At 36.1% G+C, this 23581-nt stretch overlaps 2 protein-coding genes across 2 annotated transcripts; one reads left to right on the plus strand and one right to left on the minus strand.

Annotated features, from left to right (window-relative positions):
* Positions 1 to 2147: 2147 nt before the first annotated feature.
* LOC149068465 (uncharacterized) lies at positions 2148 to 11286 on the minus strand. Its single transcript, XM_089251946.1, has 2 exons — positions 10928 to 11286; positions 2148 to 6889 (listed from the first exon to the last, which is right to left on the minus strand). Exon 2 carries the CDS (start codon positions 6839 to 6841, stop codon positions 5147 to 5149), a length of 1695 nt encoding a protein of 564 aa, XP_089108072.1. The 5' UTR covers positions 6842 to 6889; positions 10928 to 11286; the 3' UTR covers positions 2148 to 5146.
* Positions 11287 to 11575: 289 nt separating this feature from the next.
* On the plus strand, positions 11576 to 19852 carry LOC149068466 (uncharacterized). Its single transcript, XM_089251951.1, has 2 exons — positions 11576 to 11780; positions 18574 to 19852. Exon 2 carries the CDS (start codon positions 18741 to 18743, stop codon positions 19734 to 19736), a length of 996 nt encoding a protein of 331 aa, XP_089108077.1. The 5' UTR covers positions 11576 to 11780; positions 18574 to 18740; the 3' UTR covers positions 19737 to 19852.
* Positions 19853 to 23581: the final 3729 nt, after the last annotated feature.

Below are 23581 nucleotides of genomic sequence, written 5' to 3' on the forward strand. Positions count from 1 at the left end.
GGAAGATACCAACAGATTTTAAATTCTTTTACGTCATGTTTCTTTTTATTAAAGGAGGCAAACTTTTTCGCACTATAGCGATTTGAAAATAATTTTTTTTTTTTCGACCCACCATAATGTAGACTGGGGAAATAAATTAAGAGAATTTCCATATTTTATCGAATTTCATGAAAAGAACTGAACTGAATGTAAAACCACTGCTTCTAGACAAAAATGCAAATCTTGTACGTCAAATACGTAAGCGTACACGTGTGTGTAGGCGGAGCCAGTAGAGAAACAGGCTTTATAAGCATGCGTAAGTTAAGACGCATTTCGTTCGCTAGCACTCCTCGGCGAATTTCGTGGTGTTATTTTGCAGCAATTGGTTAATTTCAAATTGTAACAGTAAAACTGAGTAACCACCAACGTTTAGATGATGGAATGAGGTGGCGAATTGTGGGGAGGCTAGAAGCAGGCTCTCAAGTCCAGATTCGTTGAGAGTTCAATTTAACGCCCAGCGTCGTGTGTAACTTATGGAAACAGTTGCAGGATACCGGATTCATCGAGAGAAAGCCTGGGCAAGGTCGTCCAAGAGCCACGACGGCCAGAGAAGATCGCCATTTGTCGATTATAGCGACAAATGGCGTTGTTTCCAAAGGACTTCATGAGAGAGGGTTGTTTGCAAGAAGACCTGCTGTTTGCGTCCCGCTCACTTCTACGGACAGGAGAATCCGTTTATCATGGTGCATAGAGATTGGAGTATGGATCAATGGGCGACCGTTCTCTTCACTGATGAGTCCCGGTTCAGCCTAAGCACCGATTCTCGCCGTACGTTCATATGGAGAGAACCAGGGACCCGCTACGTACCCTCCAATGTCCGCGAAATCGACCATTATGGCGGAGGAGGTTTAATGGTCTGTGCAGGCATCATGTTCGATGGCCGCACACCTCTCCATGTCTTTGAAAGAGGCACTGTGACTGGTGTGAGGTCTTGGAGCCCTATGTTCGCATTTTCAGGGGTGCAGTTGGCCCTGAGTTCATTTTAATGGACGATAACGCGAGGCCACATAGAGCTCTTCTGCTCGAAGATTTTCTAGAGAGTGAGGATATTCGTCGGATGGATTGGCCAGCTAGATCTCTAAACCTTAACCCTATAGAGCATGTCTGGGACGTTCTGGGGAGGGCAATTGCAACCCCCCTCCGGGAACCATCCAGGGAATGAAAACAGCGTTGCTGAACGAACGGGACCAATTGCCACAGGAAATGATAAACTGCCTTATTTCAAGTATGAAATCACGCTACGAGACCTGTATATCTGTAAGAGGGGACCATACCCCCTATTAACACATTTTTTTTGTTTATTCTGCAACCGCTGTTTCATACCTTCCGACTCCAACGAGTGTTACGCACGATCATGCGTGTGTATTACAATTATTGAATGGTTATTTGTTTTGTATTATTTCAATGTATGTACATATCAAATTTCATTAAAATCGGTACAGTAGTTCTAGAGATAATCGACCAAGCCTGCAAATTCTCTTAATTTCTTACACCAGTGTACATCTTATGTCTAAATATACATTTTTGGTATATTTTTAAAAGAGCATTAATAATTAAAAAATGATCTGGTTAAGAGGAGAAAGCAGCCATTCTGAGGATTCATTACTCTCTGGAGGTGTTTTCCACTTGTCCAAATTAGCCATTTTTAGGAACTTAAAACTACAGAATAACTTGAATTATCATTGAACACAAATGTCAATACCATTATTGCATATTAATGTCACTTTATACAAGAAAACCTGTCATGTATAGCAACAGGCCTAAGAATGACTTCATCTGGTTGACGATTTTAACAAGCCAATTTTCGGGGTTGGGCTAGTATGAGCTAGTTGAAAAAGGCTTAAGTCTCAAGCTGAGGCTTATTTTCTGGTTATGTTTTATTTTCGGAGAAAAACTATACTTTTTGTTGTTTCACTTGAAGGTGTTTATTACCAATGTTCCATTCAAGAACCTCACGAAGTTATTTTCTTTTCCTTATGAGATAATGTTACTTTTATCTCTTAATATTTCAGTTATGCAAGTCTGATATACCTGTATAAAATGTATAAAAAAGTAACGCAAACATGTAAATATTTTTTGAATAAAAATTCAGTTTACATACACATTGGTTCACTTCTTCACAGAGGCTTCAATTTATTTATAAATTATTGTGTATTATAAATAAGTAATCATTTCTGTGGATATGCTTATATTACATATCAGGTATATTTGTTAAACGAAGGTCCGTGATTACATTTTCTGCTTGCAGTTTCTTGTAACATATTTTAATATGTGAATCTCATACCTAAATGCTTACATAAGAAAACGTAGTCAGAAGAATTATAAAAAAGTCTGTCATTCCAAGAAATCATTTACCATCACATTTTTGTTCCTAAAAAAATCATTTAAAAATATTTCCAAATATACATATTATAAACACTGCACTATGCAGTAATTTTTGGAACACATAAACTAACCTCAAACTAAAATTTTATCCTGAAAGCAACATATTTTCTTCGAAAACAAACAATATTCCCCAAAAACTCCGGTTTTTTAGGCTAAAAAACCCAGCCCAGAGGAGGGGGGGGGGGTATCTACCCGGGGAGCAAATTTAACAACTCTGGTTGTAACCAGGATTATATCCAATTCAGCAAGTTTCCCCCCAAATCCCAGTCTCATGTAAACGCTTCAAGAGTTTACCAAGTTGGACTAGATTGAATGCCTTCTGTAAACAATATCTACATTTTTGCACTTACCCAAGGCCTTAGTCACGTGATCACAGAAGCAAAAAAAGGTTAGTTATACACGACTTCTTCCTTCCTGAACCCAAGCTGATTATCTGACAATACATTATTCTCGTCTATCTACTTCACCAATTGCCATTCAATAGTAATTTCCAAAATTTTTAAGAAGCAGCTCATCAAACTCACTAGACGATAATTGGACACAGCTTCTCTACTACCTTTTTTGAAATATCAGAACCACACTAGCAAGCTTCCAATCCCTTGGGACTAGTGCTCCCAATACACATCTAGACGCGCGATTCACACATCAAAATTCAATTTTATAGCTCCAAATTTCATAGAGGAGTGAAAATAATCCTTCAAATTTCAAGTTAGTGCATTTTTTAGTATAGTATTATGCTATTTTTTGTGAAAAAAATACTCATTTTACAAAATTACCCCTTAAAATTTTGGAGGAGTGAAATTACCCTTCAAAATTTTCTTTTGGATAACACTGTTTGGGACGAAACCATTAGCAACACTACTCTTGTAAATCTGTGGGACTGACCCCCCAACAATTCATTACCCAAAAGATTTGTCAGAAAGTATATCGGTAAGAAATACAAATACAACCCCACAACAACAAAATGCCCAACGAGGTGGCTGAGAAAAAGATGCCCATAAAAATATGGATGTGATATATTTCAAAAATACAGCAACCCAATTAAAAACGCGATTAACAAAAATTATAAACAATATATACACGTGATAAAGAAAAGTGAAATATATATACACGTGAAAAAGGAACAGAACCATTTAGTTAGAAAGAATTCAGATCTCATAAAAATTTCATGCTTTCATGACATTGCTGAATAGCCTATTAAACAAATATTTATTCAGTTATTATTAATTGAACTTGAATGGTGGTATCCGCAGGCAAAATGAGAAACAAACATGGACGGATGATATGAACAGTTCCGATAAAACCATGTCTTTTAACAGTAAATCACATAAAAATTTTCACCTAAATGGTATTCCAATGAATTGAATGTGATGAAAAAACAAATCGACCCTTCTTCAAAGTATGCAAGAAAGTAAATTAACTGTGGACACCATGGAAGTATTATCTAGTGAAAATGGCAATGTGGCAAAAAATCAAAGAATTCTGGATTGCTTTTTTCTGCCATTTATCATGTTTTCTGTTCATCTCAAACATTGCAAGTGCCCAATATTTTTCTATGAGAATTTTCAAAAATTCTGAGGCCTCCATTATTGGTGGCATTATACAGTACGAGATGGGCTGCTTCCTACAGAAAGAATATATTCAGCCACAGGCTTTAAGCTACTGTCACATTTTTCGCAAAATGCGAAAGAAATAGCCGCCACTTTCGCAAAAATGCTTACAGGAGGTACGAAATGAGTAGGACATCCAACCATCAATCATTATACAGCATTTTGCTAAAGCTTTTTCCCCAATTTTCGCTTTTTTGCGAAAGGAATTTTTTATCCAGCTTAAACCCTGTTCAGCCAGAAGGCAAGATGTGACAGACCTAACACCATCTCCACTTCATAATACCTCCATGGTGGAAACGGATGCCAATCAGTACCAGCAAATGTTTAGTCATTTACTTTTTTTTTCAACATCTTTCATCAGCTGATCACAAAGCATGTCTTGTTGCATCACAGTTACATTTGAATGCTTCAGCATTGAAAGTAAATAAAACCAATTCGACTGCATTGAAAACTTTAGGTATGATGTCAAAGGAATGGATGACTTGAAGAAATTATAAGCCACCGATAGTACTTTACAAAGCAAATAGTGTTCAAATTATAAATGTTAAAACCATAAACATTCATGATATTCTCGCAGAGAGATAGAGGAAAAAATAACCCTCATTACAAAAATACTCATGAAAATAATTTTTTTGGATAACACTTCTTGCATTTATATGCTGCAAAGCTCAGTTTAATCATTTGCGTTGAAAACATTTGTTCAAATAGGTATAGTTTCACCTACACCAACATGTATTATTTACTGCAAAATTTTTTCACTTCAATCATCATACCAAATGATTTTGACTCAGCGAGCATGAACAGTAAAATCTACATCTATATGGTGTTTTGTCCAATATAGATTCTTTTGCTTTCTTTCCTTCGAACCGAGCAGAACTTAAGTGTATCACACCTCTACCGCAAATCGAACGTGGATCCCTCATTTGCCAGATGAGTGCTATAACCACCTAAAACAGTTTCTTGCTGCCGAATGACAATTCTCTGAGGTTGAATGCATTTTGGCTATTAGACTGGTAAAATGTACTCTCTCCAGATTTGCGTTTAACTGGCTTTTCGCTAATGTGGCAGTTTTTATGCTCAATAAAACTAGATCTTGACGAGAACTTCTCACCCTAATCAACACTCTCATATTGCTTTTCCTTAGAGTGGATTCTTTTAATATGATTTCTCAAAGTGCATGCATGAGAAAACTTTTTATGGCAGAACTCGCACTCATATGGCCTTTCGCCGGTGTGGACTCTTTTGTGACTAAGTAAAGCACTTTTATCAGCAACTTTTTTACCACAAACGTCGCACAAAAATCTTTTTTCCCCTGTATGTATTCTTTTGTGCTTAGCTAAGTCACCAATGGCAGAAAATGATTTACCACAAAAATTGCACTGATATGGCTTTTCCCCGGTGTGGATTCTTTTGTGATTGGCTAAAGAACATGAAACAGTAAATTTCTTACCACAGTAACTGCACTCATATGGCTTTTCACCAGTGTGTACTCTTTTGTGACTTTTTAGAGCCCCAGCTTGGGCAAACATTTTATGACAGATTTCACACTCATGTAGTCTTTCGCCTGTGTGGATTCTTATGTGAACTCCTAAAGAACTCGCACAAGAAAAAGTTTTACCACAATCACGGCACTCATATCGCTTGTGCCCGGTGTGGATTCTTTTGTGCTTGGACAAAGCACTTGAATCAGAAAAAGTTTTACCACAACTGTCGCACTGATACGGCTTTTCCCCGGTGTGAATTCTTTCGTGATTTTTCAAATGTGAGGTTCTGTAAAATTTTTTACAGCAGATATCACACTCATGTATCTTTTCCCCAGCATGGGATTTTCTGTGAATTTTTAATTTATCATATCTCAGAAATCGTTTACTGCATATTTTACATTCATATCCTTTACATATACATCCATGCCCATTACACATTGCATGTCCATTTTTTTCTTTTCTTACAGTTTCTGCATTTTTGATTGAAAGTTGCGAATGAACGTCCCTGCTCATTTTTCTACACGAAATGCTCTCATTGCTTTTGAGAGAGCTTGATGTAAATGGTAGACAGTAGTTGTGTATGGAAGCAACATATTCGTGCACAGCTGAATGTGTTAGTTGAGTTGCATCCTCGCCGTGACTGTTACTTTCGTATGGATCATCAGGGTCCACATGAGTAATTGAATAATCACACTCATGTGGCTTCTCCCAATTGTGGACCCTTTTATGTGCATTTAAATTAGAAGTAGAAGAACTTCTACTGCTTGAGTCACATTCATATTGCTTTCCCTGAGTATGAACACCATCTGAATTTTTAATTCGAAAAATTGATTGAACACCTTTGCGTCTTTTCTCGGTTTGAACACCCACGTCCTTTTTTAAAGGAACCGATGAAATGACTTTGCGGTTTCGTGATGTAGAGCAAGAAGAAATGCTCTGCACTGGAACACCACTATCATGCTTTTTTGAAGTTTTTGTTTTTGAATGCGACTTTTGAGTAACATTGTAGACATTACTTTCACAGGAGTTTTCGCTACCGAGGTCCTTGCGAGTGATTGAATTCATGGTTGTATTGTTTGTGCTTTGTTTCTCTGTAGCTGTTAATTCTTCATTTGGTGAAATCCATGTTGTCATGAATGGGATACTGTTCGCAGAGTCTTTATCTAGTTCGACACAAGTTACTGAGTGTGAAATCCGAAAAGTTAATATTACACAAAGCCCGAGAATCAAATCTTCAATGTTCAACAGAATCCTTAAAAATATATATATTTCAAGATTAAATATGATGTTTATACTTGGACAAGATGTGTTAAGCCACTTCATTCAAATGTTGTATCGAATAAAACAGTTTTGTTGAAACTCACCTGGTACCTAGGGGGTAAAAAAAAGAACATTAATATTGGTATCCTCTGAACAGAACACATTTTTATGCTACAGAAAACTTGAATTTTATTCCCTGTTACCTACCAGCGCACAATATTGATATAAAAAAAACTGAAGAGACTGAATTCAGGCAACTTCACAACAAATGCGAAAAGAATTCACAGAACATACTAAAAAAAATGGGTTTTTTTTACACAGAAGTATACCTACTTACCACTGTTCCCTCTACAACCGTTATATTATACCTTTTTTTTACAGAAATAACTTTACTCAAATATTTTCTCATTCCATTTGTTTACATTAGTGTATTGTCGCCGAAACTCCACGAACCCCAGATGTCCTCTCTCGTATATAAGAAATGGTTTTTTTTAAATTCTTTCTCAGATATTATTTTCAAAATTGACATAGTTGTTATTTATTGAAATGTGATGTTGTTATTCTTATACACACAGGAAATTTAATATAAAGGCCTAAACAGCGCTCTCAAAATTATAGTGAATTCCACCTTGAACGGAGGAAACATAAAATTTTATCAATGTGATTGTGAACCATGAAATATTTTGGAATGTTCTTCTACGAACGGCACCAGGAAATTACAGTGTGACAACTATTGCATTAGTGAATATTGATTTCACGGTTATTAAAGCAAAGAAATTCATGGATTCATGGGCGCATTTTGTTGCAGTCTCATGGGTTATTATTTTATGTAACTCAGTTAGTGCACGTGCGAGAATTATTACAGGCTGTTATATTCGAACATCAAATTCGGGGTGGGGGATTGGCTGTTAATCATGGATATAAGAGGGCTAAATAAAACAATAAACTGTTTGTTTTTTCATCCATTATTTTCCTTTGGCATGCAATGTGTCCATTGTAGTTAAGGTGATTGTTTTTGTCGAGGACCACCTCATTTCTACACAGAGCCAAATTATGAAACTTGAAAGACTTTTTAATTATAATTGTGGAGGGAAATGAGTTTCTACAAAAAAATATTTTGAAAACATATGTGAACAAAAGAATGCTATGGACTCCCAACACACAAAAATATTTAGAGCATTGACATTATATTCATGGAAGCTACTCAAAATATCTTCAACTATCTTTGAATGCGAAAGTTGAAGAAATGAACGAGTCACTGAGTCTCAACATGTACCAACTAGTTAAAAGTTCTGCAGAGGATTATGAACGAGGGGTGTGTGGTTTAGTAACAAATATTCACCCACCAGCGAAACAGTGGTGGTTGGCTGAAGTTGGTTTTCAGTGGTTCCCAGCTTCAAAGCACAGGCACCCAAGTGGCATGGTGGTAAGATCATAGCTGCCAACTTTTAAAAATGAAAAATTAAGGAGATTTTCATGTGAATCCGTATTTTATAGTAAAACAATTCCCTAATAAATACAAAAGGGATTTTCCACTCACATAAAAGTTAAAGCATAGGGAATAAAATTCCCACTTGAAAATTGAAGTTGGTGAAAAAGCAGTATAAGCACCCTTCTTGGCACTGCTTTGGCACCAAGCAGTGCCGAGTCTAATGTAACCCTGCGAAAGGGAAATAAAAAAACCATTTTTTCCCGCTCACCTGTTTTTTTTTTTACATCCTCCACCGCACAGCAATAATCCCATAGAAATTGGAATAATCCTTAAGGCACAAACACGTGAGATAATCCTTAGGGCACACACATATGAAATAATCCAAAATGCACGTAATAAATTTAAATAATCCACGCGGAATTGAATGGGCAGTAAACTCATACTACAGAATTTTAAAAAGAATCACAACAACAAGAAGTTAAATTCACTAGAAAAATAAATTCAGAAGAGTGAAGTTACTAGACATCGGCCCAACAGAAGCTTTTTAACACCGTCAAGAATTTAAAAAATCGGTGCTGAAACGCGACTGTAAGCAGAACATCCTGCAACAACGCGTGATGGAAGTGAAATTACGGGTAGTTCAACAATGCATTAGCACAGAAAACGTTTCATCCAATCTCTAACATAGGTGCATGCGAATATGCAAATCAGTGGCTGCACCTGTAGGCTGAACTTTGTTCAGGCAGTAAATCTCAATATAGTGATATGGCCAGAGTTGGTGTTTTCGTGAAATAGTGCCTTCAAAGCACAAATGCAGGCCAATCTCTTCATTAAAAAGTCTCACCACAGAGAGCAACAGGCCTACAATGATACAATTATTCAATCATAATACTTGTCATAGTTAGAAAAACTGATGGCAGCACCATGCATAACCAGCACACACAGAAACAAGCTTCATGTCAGGTTCACAACACATTATGCACATTCCAACATATGCCAATTTAATTTGTTAGAAGTTCCACAGAGAAATATGTATGCGGTGCATGTCTGGTTTAGTGGTAGTTTCATATAAGCCACTAAAATATTATTTACCCATTACATGGAAATCATATTTTTGTCTCAAAGGAACAGATGCAGTATGGTCCGCCACGACTTTGGCGACTTTTTTCTCGCGATAAGTCGCCAAGATCATCATAATGCTTCTCTGGGTTGTTGTATTTTTTTTACACTTTTCCGGTTTCGTTGGGCGATACTAGATGGCGCTAGCTTCGCCAAACAGGATTTTTTTTTTTTTTTTTCTTTTGTTCACCGCGTTTTTTCAAAAATTCTAAGCAGCCGTTGTTCCATTTCCAGCGCGTCTCTCTCTTTGATTATTATTCCTTCCTTCTGTAGCTTACGTCATTGTGGATTATTATCTACTGCTCAGGTTCTATCATACCCGTTTTATTATTTAGTTGTATTTATTAGTTATTCATCCATTGCCATGCCTTCCGTTTTATCGGTTTATTATTTAACGTGAACCTACAGAATTTTTCATGCCCGGATGTTTATTAAAAAAAGGGTCTGGGTTTTAGTTTTAATGCATAGAATATTTATTTATTCAACATGCCCGGATCCGTTTATTTAAAAAAAAGGGTCTGGGTTTTAGTTTTAATGCATAGAATATTTATTTATTCAACATGCCCGGATCCGTTTATTTAAAAAAAAGGGTCTGGGTTTTAGTTTTAATGCATAGAATATTTATTTATTCAACATGCCCGGATCCGTTTATTTAAAAAAATGGGTCCGGGTTTTAGTTTTAATACATAGAATATTTATGCCCGGAATTCCTTATGCCCCGATCTTTTTATTATTAAAAAAATGGGCCAGGTGTAATTTTTTTTAACTGATATTTTTTTCGATTTTTATGCTTGGTGGTTTCTATTATGTTTTGCACGCTGATGGGTTTTTTTTCGGCGTCCGTAGTGTCTGACGGCCTTGGCGACTCTTCGTCGGGCCATCAGACATGTGTGGCGCCAAATAATCGCCAAGTGGCGGACCATACGACAGCTGTTCCCCTGCCTCTTCATGAAGATGAAATGGAACAAACATAGACTTCGCCATCGCATTCCCTTGTATAGGCGTCGGCCAAGCAATATTGTATGGACCATTGCTGTCATAGGGACACCATGTCAACACCACACCAGGGGGGGGGGGGTTCTCAGTCATACGGACACACCCTGCATTTTTTTTTTAAAAAGGCTAGCAATTTGCATACATATACCTATTTTTCATGATAAGATGGAAAAGGGACATGGGCAGAGATGCGCGCCAGCCCCCCCCCCCCCAGAGTCAAAGGTGAAGTCGACTGATCTAATGTATATACGTATATATGAATTATCATCATCATCTTGCCCCCCCCCCCAGACTTCCACGTATATCTCCGCCTATGAAAAGGAAAGGGATTTTTTTTTTTTTTTTCTAAATTTCCATGAGTTTTTAATTGTTTTTGGATGTTCCGGCAGTAATCGTAAAGCATAGCACCAAAGCTGGTTTGGCGATTAAAAAAAAAACCACAAATATATCGTATATTGGGCATTAGCCCTTGACACTTTTTGAGCTTAGTATTTTAAGAAAGAATTCTGAGATACTTTCGCAAGAAATCACTACAGTTAATATATGGGTGCATAATGTATTAATTTTAATTGACCAATCTCAAAAGTAGAAAAATAACGAACCAATTTTGCAGGGTAGCAATAGCGAAGGCAAAGCAATATCAGTGAAGCCTAACGTTCACGTGCATCGAGAACAATTGACCAATACGTATCCTCATTCAACGGCTGCTAAATAGGAGCCTCAGATGCAGATTAACGTCCTCTAGGACGTTAGCGTAGGGCTCCAGGACTGCTTTAGTTCATGTCCTCAAAGTGCAATGTTGTGCAAATGGCAATGCTTGGCAATGTTGCCAAGGAGATCAGGAAGGACAGAACTGTGCACAACAAAGAAGTGCAATACAGAAACCAGTCTCGGCATCAACAGAGAAAAACAACCTGTAGTCAACAACTGGCCATGCCTGGTCAATAAAGATTGTCGACCGTGACTGCACTGAGCTAGTGTTGCCAAAAGAATATCTTCAATTATATATGAAACTCAGTTTGCTTTTCGGTTTCTTGAACGTTGGCGTTTGTGTCGGTGAATCAAATTAAAATACTGGAAGGAATGATGGTCTGGAAATAAAAAAAAAAATAAAAACTTTGAGGAAATTGAATTAGATTTATTTTATTGAAAATAATTTTAAAGAAAGCGTAATGAAGATGAAAATTAAGAAAACAACAACCACTACGAAGTTTGTCCTTTGTTTATTCGAGAGTTCTTGGTCACGGTCGACGATGTTTACATGTTTACCTGACAGGCATAAAGAAGAAGTAGTGCATAGCTGTTGAGATCGTGATCTCGCTGATTCTGATCGCTAAGGGATCATAGAAATGGTCATAACTGATTTTCATGGGATATAATTATTATTCCACCTTGCTTGAATTCACTAATTCCGTGGACGGATTGATTCGTGGTCAAGTTCATATTCAATAACAGGTCAGTAGATGTATCAGGGCTCCCACTCAAAAAATTAGGACGTAGGAGGGTACCCCTAAGGCAACATAATCATATAGCATAATAAAAAAAAAAATCCCTTAAAAATTATTTTTAAGAAATTTTAATTTTTTTTTTCGTAACACACTATTTGAATATCCTTTAAGATTGACTTGAGCCAAATGCGCAAAATGCACAAATTACTTGGTAAACAATTTTTGGCCAAAACGGTACTAGCAACCACAGATAATTCCTTTCTGTCTCTCCACACAATATATACTACATTCTCTTTTTTTTTTTTTTTTTCCGTATTCTACAGTCCACTCTGTCAACTCTCTTCAACAATGCACACAGCAAATTAGGAAGACATCTAAGTTTTTATTTTTAAGAATGACACTCTTTTGAGACCACTTTCAAAAGCACAGTGCAAAATGTGTAAATTACAAGGTATCATAAATAAGTCAAGGTGGATCAGATAGTTTTACTGCAGTGTCCATCCTTTTATTGAAGGGATTTGTTCAAATTTTACTGTTCAATGCCAGTGTAACTTGTTTTTGAAAAATGCAGCACTTTCATTTCTAGTTCTTTGCTGAGCATCGTAAATATTGATTATGCATCTGCATGCCCTGAAAATACAGAAAATTGAATGCTGGGTATCATCAGAATCGCAAAACCTAGAATAGGCCTATGTGCCCAACTGCTTTGTTATGCAAACTGTTGTTTCACCTATAAATAAAATGTAGACATAACTTTGAATGATTAATGCTAGTTACTGTTGAAGATCACGAAGTAGGAAATACAAAATTATTTTTCCATCCAGACAGAAGTTTTTAATGACTGCTGTTCTACTTCTTGAACCCTCAAACTAAGCAAAAGAAAAATTAATGTATCAAATGATCCACATACAACCCTTAAAAAAATAACCCTAAGAACGATACAATTTCTGCTTTGGCAGAATCATTAATTGCGATCTACAACATTTGTGATATTTGGCAATATATCGCTGATTCCCTCCTTAATCAAAATCAATTACACAAATTTTGTTGATAGGATTTGGTAAAAAGTAGGAAAAGTAGGACATTTTACCAAAAAGTAGGACATTTTACCAAAAAGTAGGACAAGTGGGAGCCCTACGTATGTAGAGATGTTTTAACTTATGTGGGAGCCCAAGCATTCTTTTTCAGGAAAGGGAGGTTCTCCTCAGCTGACTATTTGCAAAACACAAATTTATGAATTCTCAAGATTTTTTGCAATTTTTTCAAAGTTTCCTTGTGCTTGTAAATAGTGTAATGAACCCAATAGCATATTTCACATTCACTGTCAATTTTATGAAAGCAAAAATTTTGAACTCATTAAATTCAAATAATTATGGCTAAGATAGTTGTAAAAATTCCTCAGAGGGCCATCATGGAATCATTTTGTAAATCATCACGTTCTCCTTTCATTGACAGGCAATGATAAATAAGAGAGAAGAAAAAAGTCAATTTGTTGTTGCTAAAGTAGAGATTGGAGCCAACCATAATAGGTCTTCTGGTCCAGGTTGCCACATGATAAATGACAGCATGGAAAGAAATGAATAGATAAATATCTTCTGTTAAAACTGTACCGCCTCAACTGTAGACATAAGATTAACTAGACTGATCATCCTATTGTCCAGTCCACTCCTTTTTTGAAGCATGCACACCCAATGTGACGAGTTTAATAACAAGACCATAGTATCCATAACTTGACGCTATCTTCATTCTTGGCAACACATTCCTTGTAGTGCATGAAGAGTAAAGAAAATTTAGATTCACATTATTCAGGGCTTTATTTAAATGCGGAAAAAAACACATTTTATTTCACAAGAGCAGTAGGTCTACGGTGCCTACCTTTTCACTGATGAAATTCTATTTTTGTGTTATAAATTTCTTATTTTCCCTCTCATTTTTCACTTTTTTTCCTGGTTCATAATACACAGGGCATATGCAGGATTGATTTTTGGAGGGGCAAACCAAATGTGAAAGGGCCACAGCTAATTTCTTCCAGAGAATTTTCAGTTAATGACCTTCAAAAGCTTTTTTTTAAATTAACATAAATTAAGATCATCTTGTGGGGAGGAGGGCATGGGGCCCCCTGCAACTTTTCCTAAATGCGCCTTTGATAATACATGATTGAAAATATATATGTATAGATCTTTTTATTATCTCCTTGTCTCTCAACAGAACTTTTTATATGAAAAATACTCTTGACACAATTTTTTTAGATTCAAAGCTTAGTCTCTTGATTTCAAAAAGGATAACACCACCAATAAGTTAAAAATATAATCTACACAGAGTTTGATTCTCTTTTAATTAAATAAGCAAATTTCCGTACGGAAAAAGTCTTTTTTTTTTCCTTTCTTAAAATGTCATTTGTTTGAACACATTTCATACGAATCCAAAATAATTTAAAATTGTTACTGCACTCTTTTTTAACCATGTTCCACCCAATTTGGTTTTGTCGAAACTGTTATCATCGAAATGCTTGGAGCATATGAATGTATTGTCCTTTGCCAGAAGATCTTCTCTTCATAGAGCTTTCTCCCACAATTCTTTTCTACTTTTGTCTTTGGGAAATCTAGAAGATAACTATTGCAATCAATAATGATTTCATTAGTCCCATTTTTCATGAAACTTATTCAGCAATTTGAAAGAAGAAGGAAAAACATAAATACAAGCAACAGCTTATAACAAATGTTACTGTATCATAGGGCTTGACAAATCGAAAAATATTTAGGTGCCAGCCCAATTCCTTAGGAGCGAAGCATGGTATTTTGCTGAAGAAAAATTATCCTGCTGTACCAAAATTAAGTATTAGTAATTACACACCGAAACTTCATGTAAACCAAAAGTAACATTCAAGAACTAAAAAAAAAATCAACATAAAAGTAAAGGATTGTGCATGTAGACATTATTTTTTAGCACAAAATATATCTTTTTGATGGATTAAAAAGAAATATCTAAAATTTTCCATCGTGGGAATTAATTAGATCTTCTTAAAGCCAGAACCATGGCTGATACCTCCTGCAGCAAGGCTCCTAGGCCGGGATTTATGGTGGGCCCTAACAGGGGCGTGCGCAGGATCGACCTTTGGAAGGGATACAAAAATTTTATTCCCTAGAAATTTTGAGAGAGAGTTACTACCCTTCAAAATGCATTTAAATTAACAGGAAATGGTTAAAGTAGCACTTTTTTTTTCAATGTTTCAAATTTATTAACCGAAATATTAATTTATTTTTTCTAATTTTTGGTTGGCTTGTGGGGGAGGGAAGGAATGAACCCTTGCTTACGCCCCTGGGCCAGATTTTTCACGAGACCCTGTTTTGTGATTTTTAAGTGTGAAAAACCAAAAATGTGAATTATTCTGGGCCATGACCAAAACTTCAAGAAAATAAATAGATAAGCTACGGCTATGAATTAGCCAAAAGAGCTGAAAATTTAATTTTCATGGACATTTCATACGCAAAATGTACACATCTGACAAATTGTCAAAATCTCTCCAACTTTGAATGCCAAACATATTTCTCATTCGAAGACCCAAAATTATTAATTTCAAAAATGTTAATCACAATATATATTCAGGTTAAATGAATATACGATGACAATAAACATTCTTATTTATCAAAATAATGTATTTTAACGCATAACAAAGCAAAAAAAGCTTTATCAGAAATGAAATTGTGCGCCAATCCTCTATCAGTTCGGCACTCCGTGGAACAAAATATGCAATTAATTATACAAAATAATATTAAACAAAAAAGAAAAGGAAATTTAACTCACCTGTGAAAAGCAATCTTGCTACCTTTAATGAATGTTTCATTGCAGCCAAAAGCACAGCAGGATTTCAGCATATCGAGCGATTTTTTAAACACTCACCTGTGTCTACCGAAGGAGTGGCCATTGGAATAACAAGGAATTTCTTCTTGTCATTCGTGAAACTATCCACTCGTCACGCGGGTAGATGCAATAAACGGAAAGCCAGGGTTTCTAGAACATATGAAGAATATAGAAGACGAAAAGCAGCCCCGCATGCGCGATCTATCGTTATATTATATCTATGTCCTCAACGCTTTTTGACCCTAGTTTTCTTTCCGGGTCTGTTGGACGCATGCACTTGTTCAGCGGTATTTCATAAGAAATTGCCCCCGACCCTTCTTGCTGACTCATCATTACAGTATTTATGCTAGGCTTGTTATCTATGGTGTAAGTATAGTATATAGTAACACGTGTTGGCGTATTCGGGAGTTGGGAATTGTTTTGGGTTGTAAACTCTAAACCCCACCCGCTAGCCGAAACTATGGTGTTATTTTGAAGGGGAAATGTAAAAAAAACTCTCAGAAGAAAAAAACCGATGAACTCCCCTTCCCTGAGGAAATCTTTCGTACGTACATGGAAACAGAAAAAAGTTTTTTATGCTTTTTTTCCCCTCTTTTTGGTCAAATCATAAGATGTTTGACACGTCCCATTTGTTTAACTTTTTTTTGTAAAGTCGGGTTTTCCTAGGAGTAGGATTTCTGTGTCGTGTGTAGCATGAAGGAGGGGATTGATTTAAACTAATCAGCGCTTCCACGCTGCACGCGGTGCAAATAACCTGCTCCTAGGAAAACCCGGCTTAAAGTCAGGTTTTCCTAGGAGCAGGTTTCTACAGCGCGCGCAGCGTGAAAACGCTGATTGGCCAAAAAACCTGAATTTCAGGTTTTAACCAATCAGCGTTTTCACGCTGCACACGGCGCTTAAGTTCTACTCCTAGGAAAACCCAGCTTAAACTTAATTTTCCGCTAAGGATTGAGTGTCCGTATTAACCCTTTTGCAGAAGACATAATTATTGGTGGTTTTTTTTTTTTTTTTTTTTAATATTATCCGGCTATACTTCGTCGTTTCGCCTCATTGGAAAAAGCAAAGTTTACGATTATTCAAAAAAAAAAAATGTTGGAAATTTTTAATAAAATTATAATGAATTTTAATCATATTGATTGAATCTATCAACGCAACTAAAATTTTAATCACGATCATTTGATTGATTATTCGGAACAGGATCGTAACTAAAATTTTTGTGGAGGGGAGGGTGTGAAACATGATTTTGCTGCCCTTTTTTCTTCTCTTCCAAAATTTGCTGACCGGGGCGCATATTTCGCAAATGCACCGAGATTACACGATTTTTTTCAGTGAAGAGCCTTATCCAGCCAATCACGCCTCTTCTCGGTTTACGATAATTCCCACTTTTGTAATATCGTACGATTTGTTGCGCTTTCGGTCACAAGGCTTCGTTATTAACATTATAACTTCGATTAACACGCTGTATGCCATACAAACATTATTGACTTTAACGCGCGTAAGGCAAAAATGAAATTGCCGTGGTTAATGGTAGCGAGTGATGAAGGTAGTAAATACATTTCGAAAAGGCAAAATTTTTACACTTCAGTGGACTTCACTAAAATTCTATGCTTTAGGTAGTTAGCAGTCTCAGGCACTGATCAGATAACTGAGTTAGTGTGGGTGATAGGGTGTCAGACTATGAACCCCGACCCCTCAGGTTCAAATATTCAGCTCATTCATTTGATTTTTTTTCACTCCTCGTCCGAAAATGATTTAAATCTTTTTATTTTTCTTCGCTGATACAATACATTGCAATATATTTTGCCGACTCTTAAAATTTTATTTTATAATAAATCAATTAATTGAATAGTATAACAAAAACATGTAGAAAAATTTAATAATACCAATAGTAATGTTCTAAAAAATGTAATTCCTTTTAGCATCTTTTTCTCTTTTGAAGTTCTGATATTTAGATAGATGTTTAAACATTTTATAGCTGTTTACGATTATTAACATGTACGATATATTTTTTGATAGATAATTTATCTGTTTATTTTTAGTCGATTTGCTATCGAAAAATGCACTGATAAATTTGAGAAATTTTGTATCAAGGAAAAACAAGGATTTTCTATCACATTTTCGCGGAACACAGTGGTGAAAATATCTCACATTGTTTGCACCACTGTTCGGCGATCAGATACGAAAATGGAAATATCCTAGAGTTAAAGGAATTAACTCTAGAATCTAACTAATTTCGTAGAGACTGAAGCAACGTGATTGGCTGTGTGGAAAAAATCCCGAAAAAAATCGTGTAACCGTGGAATAGCGGTGCATTTGCGAAATATGCGTCCGGGATTACTTCTTTTTCCCACCTGCAGTTTCGGACCTAATTTGAACGAGCCCAATTGAAAGCGTTATACACTTTTCTAGAGAAAACACTCTCAGACATACTTTCTAGCTCGAAATGTGAAAAATTTATAGACTCATATACAGTAAAACCTCTCTTAACAGACACCCCTCTTTTACTGTCGAATACAGTTGAATTCCGCAACAACAAACTCCAAGAGACCGGAGGAATTACTTCGTTATAATGAAATGTCGCTATAAAGGAAGTCCAGGTTTTTGTACTGTTCTTATGTAAACTTATCTCGGGGATTAGAAAAGTGCTCATTAAAACGAAATTTTTTTTTCACTATAACGGTATTTGTTAAAACGGGATTCGACTAATAATTTCCCTGTAAACAACAAAACTATGTTTTTCAAACCACCAAAATAGACTTACCCCTCTTTGATGGACGAATATTTTTGTCCCACCGGTGCCCGCAAAAGAGAAATTTTAGTGTACAATATTCTTAATTAGATTGCTTGTATTTGAATATGTTGAGGGCATAATTTCAATATCTTGGACAGAATATAGGTTTACTTATAGAAGAGAATATGATAAAACTATCTTTTTCCAGGTAATTGAAGATCATTATCAAACTCTGAAAGAGAAAACTTCTAATTCTGTACAAGTCTTCAAGCAACGACAGTATTCGTAGCAATATTGAACCAAAAGGGAAAATTGGTGAATTACAAAGGTTCTGCTATAAGATTTAACAAATCTTCATCATTCTTTTCTTTTGAAATGAATGAATCTTCTATTAAATTATATAACGGACATGATAAAATTGAAGGCAAAGATGAAGACAATTCTAGGTGCGTTCCAATCTCGGCAACATCCAGTAAGAGGCATTCCGAACCTGTTTCTCATGATCACTTCGGTACTCAAGATTCACCGCATAAGTGTGAGTGCTGCGGAAAAACTTTTTTGAAGAGCTCCGAGTTGAACGTTCACAAAAGTGTTCACACTGGAGAGGAGCCACATGAATGCGATTATTGTGGTAAAACATTTTCTGAAATTGGCACTTTAAACAAACACAAAAGAGTTCACACTCGTGAGAAGCCACATAAATGTGATGTTTGTGGCAAAATGTTTTCTCGAATCGGGCATTTAATAGAACACAAAAGAGTTCACACTGGAGAGAAGCCATATGAGTGCGATTATTGTGGTAAAACACTTTCTCGAATCGGTGATTTGAATGAACACAAAAGAGTTCACACTGGAGAGAAGCCATATGAGTGCTATTATTGTGGTAAAACGTTTTCTCGAATCGGTGATTTAAATAAACACAAAAGAATTCACACCGGAGAGAAGCCATATGAGTGCCCTATTTGTAGTAAGGTGTTTTCTCGAAAGGACGCTTTAAACGTACACAAAAGAACTCACACCGGAGAGAAGCCACATGAGTGCGCTGTTTGTGGTAAAACGTTTTCAGAAATCGGTACTTTAATTAACCACAGAAGAGTTCACACTGGAGAAAAGCCATATGAGTGCGATGTTTGTGGTAAAACGTCTTCTCGAATCGGTGATTTAAATAAACACAAAATAATTCATACCGGAGAAAAGCCACACGAGTGCGATGTTTGTGGTAAAACGTTTTCTCGAATCGGTGATTTAAATAACCACAAAAAAGTTCACTCTGAAGAGAAGCCATATGAGTGCGATGTTTGTGGTAAAGCGTTTTCTCGAATCGGTTATTTAAATAAACACAAAAGAGGTCATAATGGAGAGAAGCCATAGATGTCCAATTTACGTATCATGGATCAAATCGAAGTTTTCATGAAAAATGTCGGTAATGCATTCGAAGAACATAATGTTAAATTATTTCATCAACCATAATAAAATCATATCTTTTTTCTGGGTGTGTATTTTTGAGGTGTCATTCCAAAAAAGTGTACATGTCCGAGACTTTATAATTTAAAAAAAAAAAAATTTAGAGCATTCTGGTTGTAATTTTCATGTTTTTCTAGTTCTTCGCTTAATTCTCTGTCATATGGTATTTCTTAATTTGTTTCAGATGGTATCTAATTTTTGAAGTGAAACTTCTTTAGGGAGGTCGTGAATTTTCAAATTCATGTCAGAAAAAGTGAAACGGAAATGACGTCAGCTTTTCTTTCACTAAAAAACCGTTTCCGTAGAAGGAATTACGTTGGGTTGGTGAGGGGCAGGGCCGGCTTAGAGGGGTGCGAAAGGTGCTATCGTACCGGGCCGCAACGTTTCAGGGGCAATTTTTCCAAAAGTCACCCTTTCCTTTCTCAGCAGATGTTTTGGAAATTTTTGATTAAAATTTAATTTTTTTTCCCCATTAAACTATTAATGATTTTGAAAGGAGGCTTTCAGTTTAAAGCCCCTATAATATCATTTTTAGTGTTATTGGGTATGACTAACTTATTCTAGAGGAAAAGAGTGTATGCAGGGGTGGGGGGTCGTATTCTTTAACGTGCGTGTGCAGCCTGCGGGTGACCCAAACAGGGGTGGCCAACAGCTGGCTACCCCTGCCATAAAGTATGAAAGTGGGGAGAGATCTCGATTATTTTTTCCACTTACTTTGAGCTCAGTAAAATCACCTCGGGAAGAGGTTCAAGTAAATAATGAAAATTTAAACACTTCTTTTATTCGTTAAATAATAATATTTATAATTAATAATCAATCTGTTGGATGGATTTGGAGGATTGAAAATCCCTTCAGATCACAACATTGATGCATGTCAACTATAGGGTTGGTATGGTATTTACCTTTGACGGGTTCTTACTGCCTTGGAAAAACCAAATATAGGCCTGGAATAATTATTTTATAACTATTAGAAATATTTTGATTAAGTTCTTCTTAACCAAACACAAAAAAAACGTGGTGAATGCCGTCATCTTTTTTTTCCCCCAATTACTAACTGATGTCAAACGATTCTCTTAATATTTTCAAATTTACGAGAGTACCAAGTTTGAGTTTTCGAAAGAAAATTGACAAATATTTTATTTTTAATCAATAAATCAGTATCTTCTATCGCTCACAATTTAGCTCAAATATTAAGTCCAACACGAGCGGAATCTTCAACCGGAAAGGAATTTTCTGCTTTTCGCAGCAAATGAACAGAGCGTTTTCTTATTCCGATTGGTCCGATCGCTACCGATTGCCGGAATTGGAAACATCAAGAAATTTTTCCCGCTAGTCAACCGCTTTTAAAAGCTAAAAAAGTTTAAATTCGGGTTTTTAACCAATCGGAGACGACGCGGGTTTCCAGAATCGGAAATACGAACGCACTATCTTCACACCCTAAGAGATTCAGAGAAGGCGCTCACACTAATACGGAGACAGCTCTTATATTGTTCGAAAAAAAGTGAGAAGGAAATACAAGTATAACGCCACAACAGGCAAAATGTCCAACGAGGGTGGCCATAACAAATATGGATGTCATATATTTCAAAAATACAGAAACCCAATTAAAAATGCAATTACAAACAATATGTATACATGATAAAATATTATACAATACCCACAAAGAATACTTATAGTTGTCTTATTTCAAGTATGGATAGTTTCTCGGTTTACCCCAACAATGCTTATCATATTTCATTTTAAACGTGTCAATTGTGTTAGAATTTAATACCTCCGGGGGTAAGCTATTCCATTTGAAGGTATGTTCCACTGTAGGTATGGTCCCTAAAACCTTACAGCATACTCCAGTCCAGGGTGAACTAAGCCTCAGAAATGCGGAAGAATGACTTTAGGAGAACGCGAGAAGACCTTTTTGAAAATGAAACCGAGCATTCTATTAGCTTTTTTGACCACCGTTGAACAATGTTCAGAAAACCCAAGCCGCTTTTAGGTTTTCTGATATACTATGCATATGTGGTACTAACCAAGGCTCTACTAAAAGAAAAGACTTCACATTTGGCATACTTATTAGGCAAATCCTGTCTGATGCGAAGATATATTTTGAAAAGAGAAAATTCAACTGCCCCTGCGAGGAATTGAATCCACGTCCTTTCACTTTGCGGGTGAACGCACTAGACAACAGAGGCAACAAATATCAATCTTTCCTTGGAGCTTGTGTGCACTGGTCTAGTAACGATGAGTATATTTTTGTTCACGTATTCAATTTTATGTAGAATTCCATTTTTTTTCTTCTCCCAGATTCCGGTGTCTATGAATGTGGACATTTGTAGTGAAACGTTTGTACGTTAACTTTTTTTTTTGTTCACATGATCGCTATGCTCCTCTGCCAATCTGCTAAAGGAAACGGCAAAATTGTCCTTATACGTAGTAAACCCAGAATAAAATTCGCTGTTCACCAAGAAATTCTTAATCATTATCTTAGAAAAATTATTCTACTTTTTTTTAACCCATTAAAGGGCAGCTACAGTGGGATTTCGATAATTCGACATCTATTATTTCCTTGGTTGGCACAATACTAATTTCAATGTAGGAAAAACTCTCTACCTCGACAAATATTTGGCTTAACTCCGCTTAAGTCGACTACGGTTTTTGTTCCTTTACCACGACTGGTTTCTACAATTGCTCCTGTATTAATAGTTCTAAGAATTTCTCAACATTGTTCATGGGTATTTCGACAATCCCTTGTTTCTTTGTTCTCTATAAGAGTCCCTTTTTTTCGTTCGGTGAGGAGGGGGCTGCATGTGAAGAATGAATGTTTGAAACCTGTTGGACGGCTTATAATTCATTGCCCCTCCCCCCTCCAGCGTCGAAGGTGGAGTCGACTGATCTAATGTATATATGAATGGACATCATCATCATGTCCCCCAGACTTATAAAGTCTATTTTCGCCTACGGTTCAATCTCATTATCAGGACCAATAATTCAAGAGAAAAAGATTTCTCCAAAAAAGTATTAATCAATGTGATTTCACTGCGAGCAGTGGATGGTTGACCCGATTTAAGAGCACCATGGCATTGTTTTTAGGAAAGTTTGTGGACAGAGGGTATCTGCATCGCAAGAAACTGTTGAAAATTAGAAGAATGATATTCTTAAACTAATGATAGAAGGGCATAAAGATGCAGATGTATTTAACTATGATAAGACAGATTTATTTTTCATGAGGTTAATTTTTTTTATATGTTTTGATTCTATTATGAAGCAACTCCGAATTAAAATTAATGAGAATTAGAATTCTATTTAATGAAATTGTTCGAATGTATATAATTACGTACACAAAACGATCGGACAGAAATTTAGAGTGAAACAGCGTTAACTTGACAGGGTTACCAGCAAATTCTGCTTGATCATTTCGCTGACCAAAAGGGCGTACACCATAGCTGCCAACTTTTGAAAATTAAAATTCGGGAGATTTTCGCGCAAACCCGTATTTTATGCTAAACCACTCCCTAATAAATACAATAGGGATTTTTCCAAATAAAATAGGGATTTTTAAAACATAAAAGTTAAAGCGTAGGGAATAAAATCCCTACTCAATAACTGAAGTCAAATTAAAATAGGGATTTTACACACATGGAAGTAAAACCCTTGGGTATGTGAAATTCCTACGCAAAAAACAAGTGAAATTGGAGGCCAAAACTTCAATGATGTAAAAATAAATATTGTGTTCAATCAGAAACGCTGTGAACACAATC

Source organism: Pholcus phalangioides, unplaced genomic scaffold (assembly GCF_987345545.1).
Source record: "Pholcus phalangioides strain wild (caught in Gottingen) unplaced genomic scaffold, Ppha-v1.0 ptg000027l_1, whole genome shotgun sequence".
NCBI lineage: Eukaryota > Metazoa > Arthropoda > Arachnida > Araneae > Pholcidae > Pholcus > Pholcus phalangioides.